Genomic DNA, 20,235 nt, shown 5'->3' on the forward strand with positions numbered 1-20,235 from the left:
TCACTGCTTGCTTGACTTCTTCATCGTTTGCGAGCTGTTTTAGCACGAACTCGATTTTCGGTAAAAAAAAGCTGCCACGACTTTCTGGGTGTTCAAATTTGTTTCTTTCTTTTCTTTCTTCTTGGGTTTTGAGGGCGAATTTGAGTGATGCCACTCCATTAACTGGAGCTTGTTTTCTGGAGTCTTGTATGAAACCCAAGTTTCATCTCCCGTTACAATGCGGTCAAGAAGTTTGACACCATCTTTGTCATATCGGGTCAAAAATTCAACAATGTTCCCATTTGATTCGCCTTATGGGCATCAGTCAAAGTCTTTGGTATCCACCGAGCACAATTTTCTTGTAGCCAAGGTGTTTTGTCACTACTACATGTAGGAGCGATCGTGTAATTTGTGGAAAAGATTTGTGTAACGTGCTTAAAGTGAAACGTCGGTTTTCCTGAATTTCTTCCTGTTTTCCGGGAGGTGGATAAATTTTGTAAGAGTATGATGAATGGGGGCATGTTTGAAATGAAGTCTGGCCATCGACACGTTAGCGTAAAAGACAGTAATTTAATTTACTTATGTTGTGGGTCAAGGTAAATAGCAACATTGCATTTTCATTTAACATTGGGCACATAAAGAGTGTACAGCCCAAATGACTCATCTGATTTAAAAAATTCCTTCACTTTAAATTGAAAACATCATATTTGGAGACAGTTTCCCCTCTTACATTTTGTTGTAACTCTGATAATAAGGGAACTTGTGTCAGGGGACTTTTCAGACATCTTGTATATTATACAGGCGCGGCCCCCCTTGACGCTCAGATATAGTGGATAAAATGGGCTTCAATAGTGACGCTTAGGGTTAGCATTCTTATCTTCTCTATCTGTGATTTAAAGGAAGACTACGTCATTTCGCATGTAGTAAAGAGTAAGGTTTCAAGGCTAGATGTTGCTACACACAAGTTCATCTAGCTATCGCTAAAAGTAAACTATCGCTATCACTAGACTTCAGATGCACACACATCCTTACTGCGAAACCCCGCTCTGCGTACACGCGCAGTTCTATAGCCGCAGGGTGATTGCAAACTAGGAGGATGAAAGAAAACACAACCTCATAGAGCTTGCTTTAATAAATGTCCAAAATAATCTTTCAAATGCCTCTTAATTTTGTATTTTCAACATTGTTGTATATCACAATATTGCGGGCGGTGACGATATTCAGTAAGGAACAAGCAGAAAGGCTAATACTTACCGGAAAGATAGCAGAGTTTTCTTCTACACGTAAGAAGCGCTTTCGGAAGAACTTTCTTATATCATCAGTTTACTTAACATTCAAAGAGGATTTAAAAACATGAAGGAGAATATGGAAATTTAAAAATTGGTTAAAAGGATTAGGAAATGTAAAACACAAATCTTCTGTCAAATATTAAACACATGCGAATAGGCACTCAGTGTCATTGTTCAGTGTTGTTCACTGTTTTCTTTTCTTGCTTTGAACTCTGCTATTTTTGCGGTGAGTATTAGCCTTTTTGCTTGTTTCTGATTATTGTATATCGTCTTAATTGTAAATTGATTCTCAAAAGTCATAGGGTAATAAATCATTCTTAATAATAGTGAGATGCGACTTAGAATCCAGATTTCCTTTATGCAAAGCATTATATAGTTACAGTACATTCCAACTCTATTTAGGGAGAGTAGATACTAATTTATGTCAGATTTTTAAAAGGTTCTACTGTTGTGAAGCTATGTTGCCTTAAAATTTTATTTTCTCTTATTATTTCAGTGTCTCGTATATCTCAAATGAGTATTTTCGGCACATTTAAAATAATTAGTCAACTTCTGAAATTTTTAATATAGACAGGAAATCATCCTTATGTAGAAAATGTAAGACATTCTTAAAGTAAGGTTAGAAAATACTTAACATGCTTATGGACTAAAAGATAGGCCAAAGCAGATTATAAAAGAAAGCTACTGTGTTTATCAAATATAATTAATTACTATTAGAAGCAAGTTAATAACCAAAGCTATAAATACTACTAGATACGCATTATAACAGCAGCTACAGGCAAGCTAAAACATGAGGATAATAGTTATCAAAATTACTACTAAAAGCTCTAGTATGAACTATGTATGTACCTTTAATATCTTTGCAATTTTTCTACAAAATGAGCTATGTATGTACCTTTAATATCTTCGCAATTTTTCTACAAAAAAGTACCTGCTGTGAACATATCAGGCCCACTGTTTGGAAAGTTTATGAAAGGCACTCAACTCAATTCTGTAATATCTTAGTTATTGTCTTTCACATATAATGAAATAGATCGAGTAACAATTTATTATTACTTACATCAATCTTTAAGTACAATGAGAAAAGCAAGACTACAAGATTCTAATAACTTACTGAACTATTTAACAATGTTAATATTTTCTAAACAACTAAAAATGACATGAAATGATTATGAACGTGAAATAAAAATAATACTAGAGCAATACTTTTGGAAACAAGACTTGAACACAATATTCAAACTAATGTAATGGAGGTATTAGTTTAAAATGCTTGATATATTTAGTTATAAATATGAATTACACGTTTTCCATATTTTCGCCACATTTTGACCAATACAATGGGATTTTTAAATGGTACTGATTATTAAATTGTATTTAAAACATATAGATAAATTTAATAAATTTAATCGAGACTCTTGTTTCAAACAAATAAGGATAAGTTATTTTAGAAGAGAAAATAGAGATTTATTTTGATAGGTGGTGATACGTCGATTAATCTATCTATCCTACACAATCATACAATGCATATTCTATTCTCAATAGATTCGAAGCCGAGTTAAGACGTAACGTGTTCATTTAAAATAAACGAAACCGAGAATACGTTATTTTATTCTCAGATGAAGCAAAATCTGGAACATGAGGAATTTTCTGAAGATATGTAAACTTTTGTTCTTTTCGTAGAAGTAAATAGAAAACTTGTATCGGAAAATTTTTTATGCATGATATATTTTGCTACTTAATTCCTACATTTGAAACATATTTAACAAATATTTGGTTTGCATATCTGACAATTCTAGTTTAGCAGTAGATAATGGAATAAATTTTTGGTCATAATACGTAACAAATTAACACAAAGAATTACTTCTTAAAACACATGCTGGCTAAAAAAAAATGTAGTAAATTCTTTTCCATTATTTCTGTATTTGGAAAAGCAATTTTATTTATTTTTAACTTTTAGTACTTAGCAAGGTTAATTCCTATATATGATTTTGATACGCAAAGAGATCCTATCAAACAATATAAACAAGCTTGTTGGCAATATTAGTAAAGGAATAAAATGTGTGTAAATTACAAACGTATTAATTGGAAAATTCTTTTTATATAAAGAAACGGAATACTTTCGTTGTTTTCTAAAAAAAATATATCAAGGAATATAGTGTGTTCCTTTTTCTGAAATGAAACAGGAATGTAGTACGTTCTTTTTGCAAAAGAAACGAACATGAAAGAAGTAACGTATAATATTCAGTTGGTGCACAGGAAGCAATTAGAAGAGGTAATAAAGCCACCCTTATTATTTACATTCGTTAGCTGTTTGTACGGTGCAAATATCAACAACTGTTAAATACGTATTTAATATGTTAAGGTACTTATGTTGTATTATACGCTCTCATATGTAAATAAAGTAATGTTCATACCTGGTGTATAAGTTATTTGTATTAAAGGAAAATGATTTCTGCTCCTATAGGAGAATCTAGAGCCTTCTTCTGATCCACAGTACCTTGAGAACGAGGTGACTGGCTGTCATCCATATGTCTATTGTTGTTCCATCCCAAAAATGCTGATTCCTTCTACATTTAATTGCTGGCAGATTTACACTGATTTGCTGTTGTTTTAATAATGATTAATGCATTGATTTCTCCAGACACTATGAAATGTTTCGAAAGGTTTATTTATATCATACGACAATAATATATATATATATATATATATATATATATATATATATATATATATATATATATATATATATATTCATTTTCCGCTGTTCAATTAGGTTACTTCGCCAGTTACTTCGTTCTCAAGGTACTGTAAACCAGAAAAAGGTTCCACATTCCTAGTGGAGTCGAAAATTATTACCCTTTAATACAAATAATTAATACACCAATTTCGTACATTATATTATTTATATGCTAAATGTTTACTTCAATGATTACTGGAAATGAAACTGCATCGTTGTCAATGTATAGTAATTCTATTGTATCGTACTTTCACGTTTTTATATACATGATGATCACAGACTATAAATAACGTAACCGGACTTAACAATAAATATATCTGAGAAAATCATATCAGTTTTAAGTTACAATTTATCTTGCAAATATTCATGTATCGTACAGTATGCCTTTTTCACAAGCAAATCAAATACTAATGTGATATATATATATATATATATATATATATATATATATATATATATATATATATATATATATGTATATATCGATATCTTAACATGTTTTGGCAATTTATTAAATAGTCGAATACATACACAAATATTTTCTTAATTTGTTATTTTTGCCTCGTATTGTGAAAGTGTACACGTTTTAAGTGAGTGAATGGAAGTAACAATACTTGTACGAAGACTTATAAATAAATTTAAAAGTAGAAGCTAATATCCAGTAAAATTACACATTTATTTTTGGCGAGAAATTTTACGTGATTTTTTTGAGAGAAGTTTAAGATATTCTTTACTACTATATGGATACTTGCGCTAGATGCAATCCAAAAGATTATTCGGAAGCACTTGTACATCGATTATTTTGGAATGATGCAAAAACAGAATTCTGGTAGAAATGCTCTCTTAACTTCATAGCAAAATATATAATGCATCTATTAGATTATCAATACAAAGATAATACCGAATCTTTTAGTTTAAAATTGGAAAATAAATAAGGCTTTGTTTCATATTAATACCACTTCTATGACTTCTCCACGTGGATCAGCCATTCTAAGATTTTGGTTTATTAAGAGAAGTTGATGATCACATTATTCATAACTTGAATGAGAATAATTTGATTTGATTTAGTTCGCTGTGGATTAATGATTTATTTGCAGCTCTATTTCAATTCCTTAGTTGTAATTTCACACTGTGTTCTAGTTCTCATAGATTTAAGCCATTGATACAAATCAAAGGACTATGACCGGCCAGGTGACTTTTTGTTAGATGATATGATGTCAGCACATCGGCTTCCATTGTCTTTATTTCTGACTTTTTAGACCGGAATTGAATGCCACCACCGATCAAAATACTTACTACTTCCTCTAAAGTACTTTATATAGTATAATAATGACTTGTATTACTGTCAAAGCACAAGTGTTAATTTAAATATAACTTTAGTTTTAATTAAAACATGAAAAACATATTGATAAGTGATTATGATACAGTGTTAATTACATAGTAGAACTTTGCTATAATGTCAAGTCATTAAAGGGTACTAAAATATAGTGTCGTTGTAACCGAGATACGTAATATCAAGGTATTAGATGTTGAAAGTGAGGAAGTACTTGAGCACTTGATCAAGCCTATATTACAAATAACTTTTTTTTTTTTTTTTTTTTTTTTTTACTGTCATCTAATTTGCTTCAATATATATATACTAATGTATTGAACGTTCTAAGTAATTTATAGTAAGCTACCTCAATACGTAGTTAAGAGTACAGTAATCATTCGTCATCTGTTTTTAGTTACTTTCCTAATATGCACTTTCTAAGTTACGTACAGCTCTTTTTCCCTTCTATTTGCTACTTCTAAAATCATTCTTACTTTCTGTTCAATGCTTAAAACTTTTCTCTTCATAGTCATACTGTCATTTGGGCAAGTTTCGTAATCATTGCTACTCTAGGTGCAGACAGAGAACAATAACTTTACTCTGTAAGATAGCAAACATACCATCAGCAAATTGTCATTATGTTTTATGAGAAAGTTAAGGGATGGCCGGACACTTGAACTTTCCAAAACAATCAACATTTTACCAGACAGATCCTTTAAAATTTAAGAATAGCAATGCGGAAGGAACATGGTTCGATGGGTTTTTATCCATGAAAAAACTCGACTAACTTCCCATTTGCTAGTTTCTGAGCAGGCGTGCAATTCACTACAAAAAACCATTACCATTCAATTGTGGCAATGGCATTATATATGAATTTGATGCATTTGGAATGTCGTACTAAGCAAGGTATAAAAATACTTGCCTTATGAGGAATTAATTAGTCTCACTGAATATTTGACACAATCGACAGGTGTCGCAAAAACCGATATTATTACAACAAAGTTCTACTCTTTATATGTAGAATGAATATGAAGATTGTGTTTAACGAGTGTGTTTAGGACGCACTTTTTTATTCTTTGTGTATAAAGTTTACTTGGACATGTTTCTAAAAAGAAACATCACAGAATTTCATTTAATTATTATAAGTTATCGGAGTTGAAAAGAAGAAGAAAAAAAATTACGTTGCAACCATAGGTGTTCATCACTGGGAGACTCGAGGTTAACTACTGAAGAACACTGAAAGTGTCTGAAAATTTGGTGAATTGAAAAGTGAACAACACTTGAAAGCTGATGTTAGAGAGAAAAATAAAGAATAACTCGCAATCAGATAGCAGGAAACTAGTACCATCATGGCAGAATGTGTCGTGTTTTAACTTATAGTCTTGATACGTCTGTCTACCTGTTTTACTAACGTTCGTTAGATGTGTGTAGTGACCGTTTAACCCTGGCACTACGAGTCACCAATGAGTATGCTCATCTAAGTCGTACAGATTCAATCGACTTTCAACCTTCTTATATCTGTCTTTCTAGGCAAGAAATTATTTCATTTCATTTCAAGTAGACTCCTACCTGCCTCATGGTGCTTGGTAATTTATTTTCTTTTAATTCAAGAAGACCCCAACTGTCTCGCGGTGTTTCGTAATTTATTTCCTTTTGATTCAAGTTCTCCCAACTGCTTCATGGTGCTTAGTATTTTATTTGCTTTTAATTCAAGTGGACCTCCAGCTCCCTGACGGTACTTGGAAATTTATTTCCTTTTAATTCAAGTGAACCTCCAACTACCTCACGGTGCTGGGTAATTTGTGTTCTTTTAATTCAAATAGTCCCACAATTGCCTCATGATGTTGGATAAATACAGAAAATTTATGTCCCGAGCGAAAGTCAAAATATGCTTGCTAGTCACTTGGATGCGTAAGACCCCTGCTTAATTATTTATAAAGTCTTAAAGATTCTTTACCCTATCGAGTGTCAGGGCATTTTTTAAGCTACCATTTTGTATCCAGCACTTGGATACCCAGGCCCAGGAGTTTGGATACCCAGTGCACTTCATATTTTTTAAAATTACTGGAAGAGTACTTGACAATAAATTACTTGAATTACTGTAAATTTAAAATTACTTCAATATACTTTGGTTTTGTGAATATATGTATTAGTTTGTATTCTGTGGATAGGTGTAAAATTGGAAAGCTTCATTCTTGAAATTTCAGACATTTATCTTTTCTTCGTTTCGCCTACTCATTGGTCTACCTCGATATGCTAGCACTTTCATTCTACTCTAATGCAGAGAAAGTTAATAGATTGATTAAAGAGATAGAAAGGTTGAAGTCGAGCTCTCACATGAGTAACAGTCCAAATGATGTTTGGATTATGTACCTTTTGAATAGTCTCTGAGAGAAAATAACAGAAGAAAAGAAGTTGCTATCTGGATATTTAATTTTTATGAAATGGAATTATTACTTATCCTTAGCTTACAATGCTGGTTTGCTTCGTTACAATTAAGACTCATTATTTCTGATAAAATATGGAGAAAAGAACCTTTACTACACTTTTGGGGAACACTTTGCGTTGCGACGATAGCCACTTACATCAAAAACGGCGAGATGTAGAGCAAGGACTTGCTGATTCAGAGTGTCGACGCCAATGGCTTTTTAGTGAAAATCTCTCACGCCGAATGATTAATGTAGCTACGTAAAGTCAGAGTCAGGCTTGTTGTCTGTTATCTATACGGTAGGCCCACGTATTCGAACATATTTGAGGCTAGGCTAAGCTAACCTATCTATTGAAGAGGAGGTTGTTGTAAATAGGAAGGAACTAGAGTGACAGAATTAGTTATGCTTGCCATGTTTGTTTTGTTTGCTGCTTGTATGTTTTCTGGAGACAATTGAATATCGAGTTTCCTAGAATCAATTTCCGTTTTATTGAGAAGAAGCGATCACAGACGATTTTTCCTTCAAAGTCAGATTGTATTTTATTTTTTAGTATAACTGATTTTTTCACACATCCTACCATCACACCGATCTACTATGCACTACATTGTTTATATTCGTTTGATGCGACGCATATTAAGTTATACTTTCATAAAAACAGCTTTGATTTTGTGCTTAGGTTGGGTTATATTGAGTACATTGACTATGCATACATAATTTTGAAGTTGTTATTTTAAAGGCCGTTGAGACTAGCTTTCAGCTATTCCTAAGCTACACTCGTGCATTCGCAATTTGGTTCATTTTCCAGAGATTCCCCATTGTCATTATCGCCCAATTCCAGTCTTCTCAAAGATTGTTCTCTTTAACCTTACTTGTTTTATCCTGGCCTAACATTTCATGACAACCAAACACTTCGTATCTGTTATAGGCAATATCGGTAATTGATATTTGTTCAGGCAAATTTTCTGGCATAATTAATAGATGGCGCATACTTGTAAGAAAGTAAGATTGTCCATTAAGTATAAAGCGCTATTTTCAACAATTTTGACTCAATTTGTTCCACAGTTAGCTTCAGTGGCGGATTTACGCCGGCGGGAAAAGGGCTGAGCTCCTCCGAAATTTTAGGATTTCTATAGAAAACGAATGAAATGTTACTCATAACCTTCAAACCCCTCTCCTTAAAATTTTGAGATTTTTAAACACGAAGTATTCCTAAGAGAATCCCCTACTAAAATATTTTTCTAAAATTGTCGCTGGTTACCTTTGTGCCCCTCCTATTTTTCCCCCTGATTCTCAGATATTAGAACCTCTAATACTCAGAATATAAGCACTGTGTATTTTTCGGTTTTTTCTTCAGCGCGAGTTTTTTTTTTTTTTTTTTTTTAATATTGCCAGAAAATTTTCTTTTTGAGAATTTTACGATCAGTGAGATGCTACGAAATGTCGACAGTTAAATTGTTAAAAAGAATCCCTTACATTACAAAGAGTAACAAATTGTAAACCTTTCTCATGCTTTGTAGCATTATATAATTAATGGGCTGTCCTAATAGTATCTAATGCCGAAATCTCCAATAGACTGCATGCATTCTATTTTCATAGGAAAAGTAGGGCTACACGCAGTGCTCCTGTTGATGGCGATGTGTTGAATCGGAAATGAAACAGTTAGCAGAAGTCTGACAAATACGCCATTTTATGTGTCATTATTTCAAAAGTGTACATTATACAAAAACGCACTTTAAAAGATTTGTGCGTTTGAATTTTGCTATGTGTGTCAAGGGTCCTTTAGTGCCTGGATACCCAGTAGCAATTTCTTAAAAAATGCACTGCCGAGTGTTCATATAAATTAAAAACATATGTTAGTGACACTGAGAATTTTTCTTAATGAGACGTACGTAATTAAAACATGTTAATTATGGTAAAGCCGCCAATTACCAGGAAAGAACTAAAGTGCATTACTTTATTATACAAATATTTCCAAAAGCTTATTTAATGTATTTCAAAAATTATTTTAGGGGAAAAGTTTTAGAGTACCAGGACTAGCAGTTCAGGTTAAACACGATACTTCCTGTCGTGTTAGTACTAGTTTCCTCCCATTTAATGGTGAATTACAAGTGACTTCAATCTTCTAATCTTTTAACTATGTAATGATGCATACATAGTTACAACTAAATATTTTAATTCTTGACTCTCAAGTTTATACTAATTGCATTAATTGGATCGAATACTTTGTTAATTTATTTATAACGTGTCTTCTTAGACCATTTTCACCTTTTGTTTTTTAACGTTTATGATAATGACATATAACGTTTGCAAGATAGATTATTTGTATTTGTTGATGAATGATTTAATATTTAATGTTAATCAGTCTAAGGGATTTGTCGTGCAGGTTTTCTAAAAGAAGAACACAAATTACTTAGAGAAAGAAAGTAAACAAACCTGTGAGTGATCCTATAGAAATAGGAAAGAAAGAATAACATTGTTGTTAAGTAATCAGTGTTTCATTTTTATTTAAAAAAAAGTTATGTAAATATTATCAGTTACCTTGGATATCATGGACAAATGAATCTACCTTGACATCGAGTTATATAGGTATAATTATGTATCATATGTATGATTTTTTAAAAAAAAAATGTACATTGTAATAGAGAAGTATCTTTCTTCTGTCGTTCACTTAATTGTTGATGATGAAACAGCATTTGGTGGAAATTGTTACATAGTTGAGTAAGTGTATTTCGATCAGCCAATATCCTATTTATAAAAAGCAAACAAACATATCTTAATGCGACACGCTGATCCCTAATAATAAACAGTCCAGCTAATAGATGTCGCTAGCTGTGTTATCTCTTGTCTGCCTGATACTAATAGATGTCGCTAGTGTGCAGGCAAAAACTATTATGACGATTTAAATTGCAACTTAAGTTGTAGTGTTTCAATCTATTATATTCAATCTAAAATAGACAATGATGATTTTGAACATGAATGTGTTTTGCTGTTAATTATTAGGACAAGAGCCGTAATTATATTTAGATTTGATAAAACTGTTAATTAAGCACCTAAAATGTAAACCGGGCCGAAGGTTTGGGCGTAACAAACTAAAGTTTATTCAAGGAACGTTCAGTACCTCATGTAAACAAATACACGTGGTGATTGTTTCATTTTATTGGTTAGAGAGCCTTAGAACACCCATACAGCAGAAGAAAATAGTCCTTGCTTATAAGGCTCATTACCAGAATTCCTTAGAATTAGACAACATAAACAACACTTTATCTAAGAACTAAATTGAATTAATGCAATAAAAGAGAATACGCATGCATGGAAAGTAGTTTTGACCCAACTTTAGCGCGAATCACAGTTAACAATATGCGGGGAATAAGTAAAACATCGACAGGGTACAAGCACGTGCTTCTCGAAAGAAGCACTGGCCGATAGCCAATCATCCGATGACTGGCGGAGTAATACCATTCTGCAATGTTTACATCAGGATCAGAAGGTTCGTTGAATGAACTTTAGTTATTAATGACCGAGTAATGTGTCACTTCTAATGTTTGACTTAAATGCCGGTAAAGAGATGTTGCAGTATAATATATTCATTCATCTTTATTCATCCAATTTCGTATATAATCATTCAGAGATCAGTACATAGGAATTGTCATTAATATTTGAGTAATTTTACATAGCGTCACACTGTCACTTAAATATCTATTAACATTGTAATACTCTTTGAGCAAGTCTGAACAACTTTTTTTTTAGTATATTTTCAATAACCTTCAAGTAAATCGGCAGCTTATTGTATAGTTTAGTGGGTACAGGAAAGGCACTTTTCTTAGTACAGGTATAGTTATGATACAAAAAATGTGTATATGTTGTTCTTTTGTCGTATGTCGCGCATCATTTAAATGAGTAAAAATGTTTATTTTTTGTTTTTTAACAATTTTGTACATATAAAAACATGAGACAGTGAAAATTTTATTTCACCGAAACACATTTACACGAGATTTTTAATGAAAGATTAAAATGGTCCGTATTACCTTCTGTAACCGAAAACCAGTATCACTAAAATAAGAAACTTCTTAGAAAATTATTTCAAAAATTAATAGACTGGAACTTAGCATAATATAATGAAAGAAAAGTTTGTTTTGAAACAGAACCATACAGTCTATAAATCACAAAACAAATATTGCTTATTTTTTTTATTTATATCAACAATATGTTCATCTCAATTCAGTCTGCTGTTTATTGTAACTCTTAAAAAAATGATGGAGTGCAAGTAACCCACGGAAATTGTGTTTGACATAACAGTAGGTACTATTTGAGAAGTATACGAGTTGCGAAAATGGAATGCTTTAGTTTCTTTCTATTTATCATCAAATGGTTCTGAGATGCCCATTTTGTAAAATGGTCAACATTGTATTTCAAATCACTTTCTAATCCTACCATATTGTCCCCCCTGTTACTAAGACATTCACATCGTCAGCATACAGTACATTATGTTGAGGATATAAATTAAACAAGATCGTTTATGTACAGTAAAAATAGATCTGGCTCAAGAATGGAGTCTTGATAAACATTAGCAGAGGTAGTAGCGCTGTTGGAGGAAAATGTGACTTCCACATTGTTAACTATTTTATGTATTTGAACGAACTGTTTTCTGTTCATCAAATACGGGGAAATCATTTATGCATTATGCCTCTAATACCGTACTTATGGAGTTTTTCCAATAGAAGAGAATGTTGTACACTATCAAAAGCTTTAGAAAAATTGACAAATAAACCTATTGCGTATTATTATTATTATTATTTTCAAGAATATTAGAAATCTCTCAATAAAATTAAGCAGTGGAGTATGGATTGATCCGTTTTTATGGAAACCATGTTCAGAAGTCGAGATCAGATTATGGTAGGATATAAAATTTTTCAAGCGCGATAACATATTGATTCAAGATTTTCGAGAATACAAATAGAATAGAAATAGGTCTGTAGCTCTGGACATCATGAATATTTCCCTTTTTTTTTTTTTTTTTTTTGTACAAAGATATAACTTTCGCTATCTTTAATCCTTCAGGAAATATACTTAATTCAAATGATATATTTACAAGAAAGCAGAAATGTTTCACTGTTAAATAGGCACTTTATTTTTAATAACTATGGACGGGACTGGCGACAAAACTGACTGTAATAATTATCGAAGCATTTCTCTTCTGTCAACATCCTATAAAATCCTTTCAAATATTCTATTAGCAAGATTGACCCCATATGCATATGAAATTATTGGAGATTATCAGTGTGGATTTAGACGAAATCGATCAATTATCGACCAAATACACCATTCGCCAAATACTCGAAAAAAGTGGGAATACAATACCCCGGTACATCAATTATTTATTGATTTTAGAAAGGCGTACGACTCGGTTAGGAGAGAAACATTATACAACGTTCTTACAGAACTTGGTATACCGAGAAAGCTAATTAGATTAATTAAGATATGTTTAAATGAATCCCAAAGTAAGGTCCGGGTAGGAAAATTTTTGTCCACGAGCTTTCACGTCGAAAATGGCCTGAAACAAGGAGATGCGTTGTCGCCATTATTTAACTTTGTGCTGGAATACTCTGTAAAGAAAATCAAAGATAGCAACCAGGCCTCGAGTTGAACGGTATTCACCAGGTTATGGCATATGCTGATGATGTAAATTTAATAGGGGATGATAGGAGAACAATAGAAAGAAATGCAGAGATCTTATTAAACGCTTGTAGGGATATGGGTTTAGAAGTAAATGCAGAGAAAACTAAATACATGGAAGTGCGTCGGGACCGTAATACGGTAAATTGTGGATGCGTTAAAATATTAAATAATACTTTTGATAAAATGGATACTTTCAAATATTTAGGATCAATATTAACAGACGAAAATCATATTCACGAAGAAACTAAATGTCGACTAAAATCAGGGAATTGGTGTTACTATTCGGTTCAAAATCTCCTGTCGTCGCGAATTCTGTCGAGCAATTTGAAGTTTAAAATATATAAAACGATAATCATGCCTGTTGTTCTGTATGGTTGCGAAACATGGTCCCTTATTCTGAGGGAAGAACATAGACTGAAAGTATTTGAGAACAAGATCCTGAGACGAATATTCGGACCCAAGAGGAACGGGAATAGAGAATGGCGGAAACTTCATAACGAGGAACTACATAATTTATACGGTTTACCCAACATTGTTAGAATCGTCAAGTCTAGGAGGCTTAGGTGGGCAGGTCATGTAGCTAGAATGGAAGAAAGTAGAAACGCTTTCAAAGTCTTGACTGAAAGACCAATCGGAAAACGATCATTAGGAAGACCTAGGCCCATATGGGAGGACAATATTAGGATGGATCTCGCAGAGATAGGAATACAAAGTAGAAACTGGATTCAATTGGCTAAGGATAGAAGTCAGTGGAGAGCTTTTGTGAACGCGGCATTGAACCTCCGGGTTCCATAGGCCATGGAGTTAGTTAGTTAGTTATGGACCGGACTTCATTTGTGATTGTAGAATGAGAACGAGAAAGCATTTTGATACAGATCAATAACTTCTGTTCAGTTACGCGAATCACATACATACTATGCCTGTTACAGGAGATGCTTTTCCTACTGACATCCGATGTACCAGATGGTAAGCATGTATTACGAACATTTGGCTGCTCGAGTAACTTTCTAATACATTTTCGTGTATATTTCTAATATGAGCTCTAAATTTAGCTGGTAAATTTGTGAAAGTTTTCATAAGTTTATTGTAGTATATATTTTTTGCTTAGAAATGTTTATTCCTCGCATGAGCGACTTTTTCAGGTTTTTATAAGAACCTTTGCGTAACTGACATAGAAAGTCTATGTTAAAATTATGCAGAAAAGTTTCAATAAAAAAAAATGAATTTATCATTAGCATTGGATATATTATACACAGTATTCCATTATTCATGAGATAATAGGAAACAAAAATAATTTATATTTTGATTTGAACTTGTAGTTCTCATTAACGGTTTTGGACTTTTCCTTAAATGTTTATTGGTAGCTATTTCACAATAAACACCTTCATGATCAGAAAATCCAAAATCAATAATTTCAATCGTATATTTAAAAGTACTTTGTAGAGTAATAATTTGGTCGAGGGCATTTTACCTTGACGAGTGGATACATTGGCAATAATATGCAAGTCATATAAATTTGACGAATTTTTAAACTTTGGTTTCTCGGTTGAAAGCGTTAAAAAATTGATATTTATATCACCACAGAGAACTACGCTTCAAATTTTTGCATATGTTTGTGAGAAATATTTCAACATTCTTGAAAAAAATCGCAAGTCATCAGACGGAACGCTATACATACATACAATACAAATATTTAATCCATCAAGATTTAATGCAGATAGTTCGTAATGTGTTTCGATGTAGAAATTTTGACATCAATCTCCGTTATATTTAAATACATACGACAAAAATTGCATCATCATCTCGATTTTTGACTGTACGAGGGCAATGACTTACAATATTGAAATCATTTAAGATTACCTTACTCTCGATGTTTGAAGCTAACCAGTGTTCATCTATACAAAGAAGTTGTACATTCTTCTAACATTCTTCTATAAGTTGTACCTCTAGAAAGTCAATTTTGTTCTTTAGACCTTGGACATTATGTAAAAGAACGTTTAAAGTGTCTATTGTATGTGATATTTGGGCGAAAGATTGACATTTTTTAAAACAAGAGTCGATGTGGATGCAAACTATTATGCGATTTGCATTTCACATTCTCAGGATTTGATGCTATATAAATAGTAGAGTTGAATTTTAGGATCACTAATTTTGGTTTCAGTACCTTTAACCTTGCCCACCCTGGAATGTACTGTACATGTGAAATGACTTTGTGTATGGTTTCATCAGCATGTACAAGGACTAGCAATTCTTTGTTGTTGATAACTCTGCTTTCATTAAATTTGACTTTAGACTTACCTGAACTGATTCCAAAACTCGATCTCAAAATCTGTCAAATATTCTCGTAACAATCATGAGTATCAAATCATAACAATCAGCCCAAAAATTGTTTCCTTGGAGTTGCATATAATATGCATCGTATAACTTATACAGTGGCTGTTGAGGTAAACAACGTACAAAATGGAACCAAAAATTCCATTATACTTTTATTTACATACATAACCAGGACTGCTGACATCCATGACAGACTTACGACTTAGTATTCAAATAACTACATTTACATATAACTTATGAAGGATTACCCAAACGCTCTGTCACGTTATATCCCAATAGAATTTCCACAATATCTGTTATCCACATAGAACTGTGCTTAATTCATGCACATCAACGCATAATGATATCGTTCACATAAACGTAACACACATAAACGTTCGCAGAATATATACTACCTTCTGTAATGCTAGTACGCAATTACACAACAATTGCCACCAAAGGCAGTTCCATCATCAATATTAATTCATATTGTCCACTATAAAACGCCGTCCATGTGAACACTGTGCGCATACTTAGTTAAAATAAGGCGACCGGGCTACTACATTGCTCTATATTTGATGCTTGTGGTCATCTTGATAATGTGAACCGCTGTATGGTGAAAACTCAGTTTCTCGTTGGGGTGAATCATCCACAACTGGTAAAGTATCCAAGGTAAGTAATAATATAGTAAATACTCTTCCACGTGATAATGTAAAAATGTTTAAGTGCTTTAAAGTATAGGTATGAGGATGTTTTATATATATGTGACTAATGAATGACACTTAGCCTAAACGAAGTTACCTTATCTAGCCTTACAGACTAAGATGAAAGTATCCCAATATCCTATTCTAATATTGATATTTAAATCAGTTCAAATATCAAGTTACTAAACTTTTCTTTTTTTGAATGTCTTAATCGTTAACACTTACAACAAATTAATATAATTTAAGTTAAAATGAAGTACGAATTATACTTAAATGTTACTTATCTATTAATAATATACTACAAGTTGAAATTTTACAGGTTCTAATAACATTTTTGTTTTTGTCTTACCTTAGAAATTTAGTAATTTTGTTTTCGAAGATTTTAACGGTAGATCTCATAATTTTTATACTAATAGACTGTTACCGTGCATTTTTTGTTTATAATTTACGTATTTAATTATATCATTAGGGTTACGCAGGCTTAGCTGTATCATTATAATAATGATTTTACTTAATTTAAAAAGATTTAACATAAATGCGTTGTATTTAGAAAACTCACTAGCCACATTGATTTATGTTTCTTATAATATTTTTCGCATTTTTAACTATTATTATTCGTAACAACTTTTGGAAAGAATAAATTTAATAAATATATAGCTAAAATATATTTAATGAATAACCACACATTTTTCTTGTGTTTGTTATAAGCAAAGAATATATGAAATTATTTAGAAAATCCTTAAGCTAAAGAAAAAGTAGATATTCGTAAATATTATGGCATATAAGATGTAAATAAGATCACAATAATATCGTTTTTCTGTCTTACAATTAGAAACCACAGCCTACTTAAAATAAATTGGATGAGTTAAAAAGGACATTTGTGGATTTAGAAAAGGCCATAATGAAAGGAGAGCAGACGTGAAAATCGTCCCGAATGTTTAGAATAAGGTTTAATAATTACATTCATAAACAAGTATTCTTCTTGAAACATTCGAAGGAAGACGTCATCTCCTTGTGAGAAGTAAGTACGATTTCGCAGGCTAGATGTCGCTAAACATGTGTTTGGACAAAAACACAGGCACATTCTCAGTAGGAAAATATATTTCGTACTGTGAAACCGTACTTCTTAAATGCGAATTGTTCTTCAGATGTAATTCTGTTGCGAGTTGTAAGATGAAATCAACGCCATCTCATAAGACTTTTCCCAATTAACTTTCAGAAGGATAAAAATTATTTTCAAAGCATTTGAAAGTGTATTTTGTTTCAATTGCAGAGTGATTTCCAAAATCATACTTTGAAGAATCGCTCCTGTTGATATAATAAGGTAAAATACTGTTACAAAGAGTGACGGAAAAATCATTCGATATTTGGAAACATTAATTGGTAAGAAATTCATATTATTATTTATAAGTGAACAGACGAAGAGGCTTTACTCTCTGTGTCGTCAGGAACTACATTCCCTTATATCTCGAGTTCAGTACAAAGTAGTATCAAATATACCAAATACTATAATATGTGTCAAGAAAGAAATCCGGTGACCGCACACACATAAAAAGATAGACTTCTTAGGATGTTACTAGCTTTTTCCTTTCGTTTCCAACCCCACAATGTTCACGAAAATAGCAAAAGTATGAAAATCAGTTCGAAAGTGTCAATTCGAAATTATTAGCATACATTCAAAAGAAATATACATATTGCTTCGTACACGTGAAAAAGAAGCGTTGAACTTTATGGCCTTTTCTGTCTTCAAAACAAAAATATTATTAACAGTTCTTTATGAACACGGATCTATATGGTTTAAGAGGGACTGAAATTTTTTGCGATCTCACAGGAAAATAAAATTACCTCTAAAATCATGTAAATAATATTTTCCCTTAACTTTCTAGACAGTGAACAAATCTCAGAAAATAGAACTGGAATTACAAAGTGAAAATAATAGTAATTTTTAATATGCGAATAAATTTTATAAATTTTATTTATTATTCTCGTTGACGTACATATTGTAAATATCCTAGTCTGATGTATGTAACGTCGTTTGAAATAATAATTATGGAAATTCTCAAATTGTATTGTGTATATTTTTCAACCAATGTTTTCGTAAATCATATATTACTTAATTTAACCATCTCCATTCCTATTACGAAAAATTACTTGTCCTTGGTACGTATTTTAAACATACACGATTAACAAATGCACGACTTGAACATTAAGCTACGTTCTCTAACTTACCATAGAATTTTGGTTGCCTGAGCAACCAAGGCAGTTAGTACTTTCTGTTCTAGGATTGTAAGCGACCCCAACTCCTTCAGGGTCAGTATCCTCGTCAAGCTTAAATAGACAGGAATGATGGCAAATAGAAACGAAATCGAAAAAAAACAACCATGCAAAAAAAGTACAATACAAGGAAAAAAAAGTTAAATCTGTACATTACAACGGCAAGAAACAATATACTTATATATGTTAATATATATATCAAGAAGTAGAGATATGAAGTATTTGCGTTCTTATCATGCCGTTATTTATGTATGTAGATATATATACAGTATATATGATGACACAAAAATATGTTATTTTCATTCACGGGAAAAACATGAAACTACTAGAAACATTTTTGCATTCCTTGATGAAAGCAATAAAAGCATTATATTAGCAACATCGGCACGTACAAAACTCTTAATTTCGCGGCTATTATTATTATTATTACATCTTTTTGTGATTAATTTGAGTTTTAAGTCTTAAAAATATGCACGTCGAACTTTCTATAGATTGTACTCAAGAAGTAGTAATCAATACAGAAACACATTGAATATGATAAGACAATACGAAAAAGCTATTAAGAACTACTGGAGTTGAGCAGCAATTTAAATATTGTGTTAAACTACAATACATAATAATGCATGCATTTTCCTTTCAATTAAAAGATACATGGTACTCGTCTTTACAGAGAAATAGTTCACAAGGTGCTCGTTTGACAGTATTTATTTTCGTTTTCTCGTTTCTTTTTTTCGTATCAATTCTATCATTATGTAGATATTAATTGGAAGAGAGAATAGATAAAACTTGCAAATAATATAAAAAATGAACTTAAAAGAAAAAAAAACTTATTGTGTAAAAAGATTAATCATAAATATAATTCGTATACCCATGCTGCAAAATTATTTTTCCTTTGAAAAAAACTGCCACCTATCACATATGAAGATACTTTAGTAGTTTTCACGATAATTTCGATGTAAAAGATTCCAATTCTGAAGGCAAGCCCTCAGATACAAGTTCTTGCAGAGAGAAAATTACAACGTAAGAAATATTTTGGCCAGCTAATGTTAAGAGTACTTTCTGTACTATTTGCATATTACTTTCTGTGGATAAACACACAAAAATAGAATTAATTTGTTATTCAGAAAACAGAAAGGAAGGTAGATTATATTATAAACATACTTTGCTAAAGGTAGTAGGGAGAGCAATTAGCACACACGATTTTGGACTTTTTTAAAATGTTGATTTTTGTTAGGTAAACTGATGGTTTTTAGGCTCAGGCAGTCAAAAATATTCTATAGCAAGCTAGGAGACTACAGAGTTCCAGGCAAGCGAAGTAGTCACGGTGTTGCGATTAGGTTTTCTGAGTGCTTTAAATAAGCAAAGAAAGAGGTTATGATTTTACAAAGCTCTAAGCAAGCAAAGTAGTTATGATTAAAATCTCCCAGTGTCCTAGGCAAGAAAAAAGTGGTTAAGGGTTTACAGAGCTCCAGGCAAGCTAAGAGGTTTGTGTTAGGTTAATTTTAGAACTCTAGGCAAGCTA

The 20,235-nt window shown here is 31.9% G+C and overlaps 1 protein-coding gene across 5 annotated transcripts in view; it reads right to left on the reverse strand.

The window, feature by feature from the left end:
- The window catches only part of SLO2 (slowpoke 2), a 664,715-nt gene that overhangs the window by 9,653 nt on the left and 634,827 nt on the right, over positions 1-20,235 (reverse strand). For all 5 annotated transcript variants that reach the window (XM_081764837.1, XM_081764838.1, XM_081764841.1 and 2 more), the window contains one exon: positions 18,669-18,767. In XM_081764837.1, the coding sequence (XP_081620963.1) occupies positions 18,669-18,767 (99 nt within the window). The remainder of the gene's footprint in view (positions 1-18,668; positions 18,768-20,235) is intronic.

Source organism: Thermobia domestica, chromosome 7, assembly GCF_964235325.1.
Source record: "Thermobia domestica chromosome 7, izTheDome1.hap1.1, whole genome shotgun sequence".
Lineage (NCBI taxonomy): Eukaryota > Metazoa > Arthropoda > Insecta > Zygentoma > Lepismatidae > Thermobia > Thermobia domestica.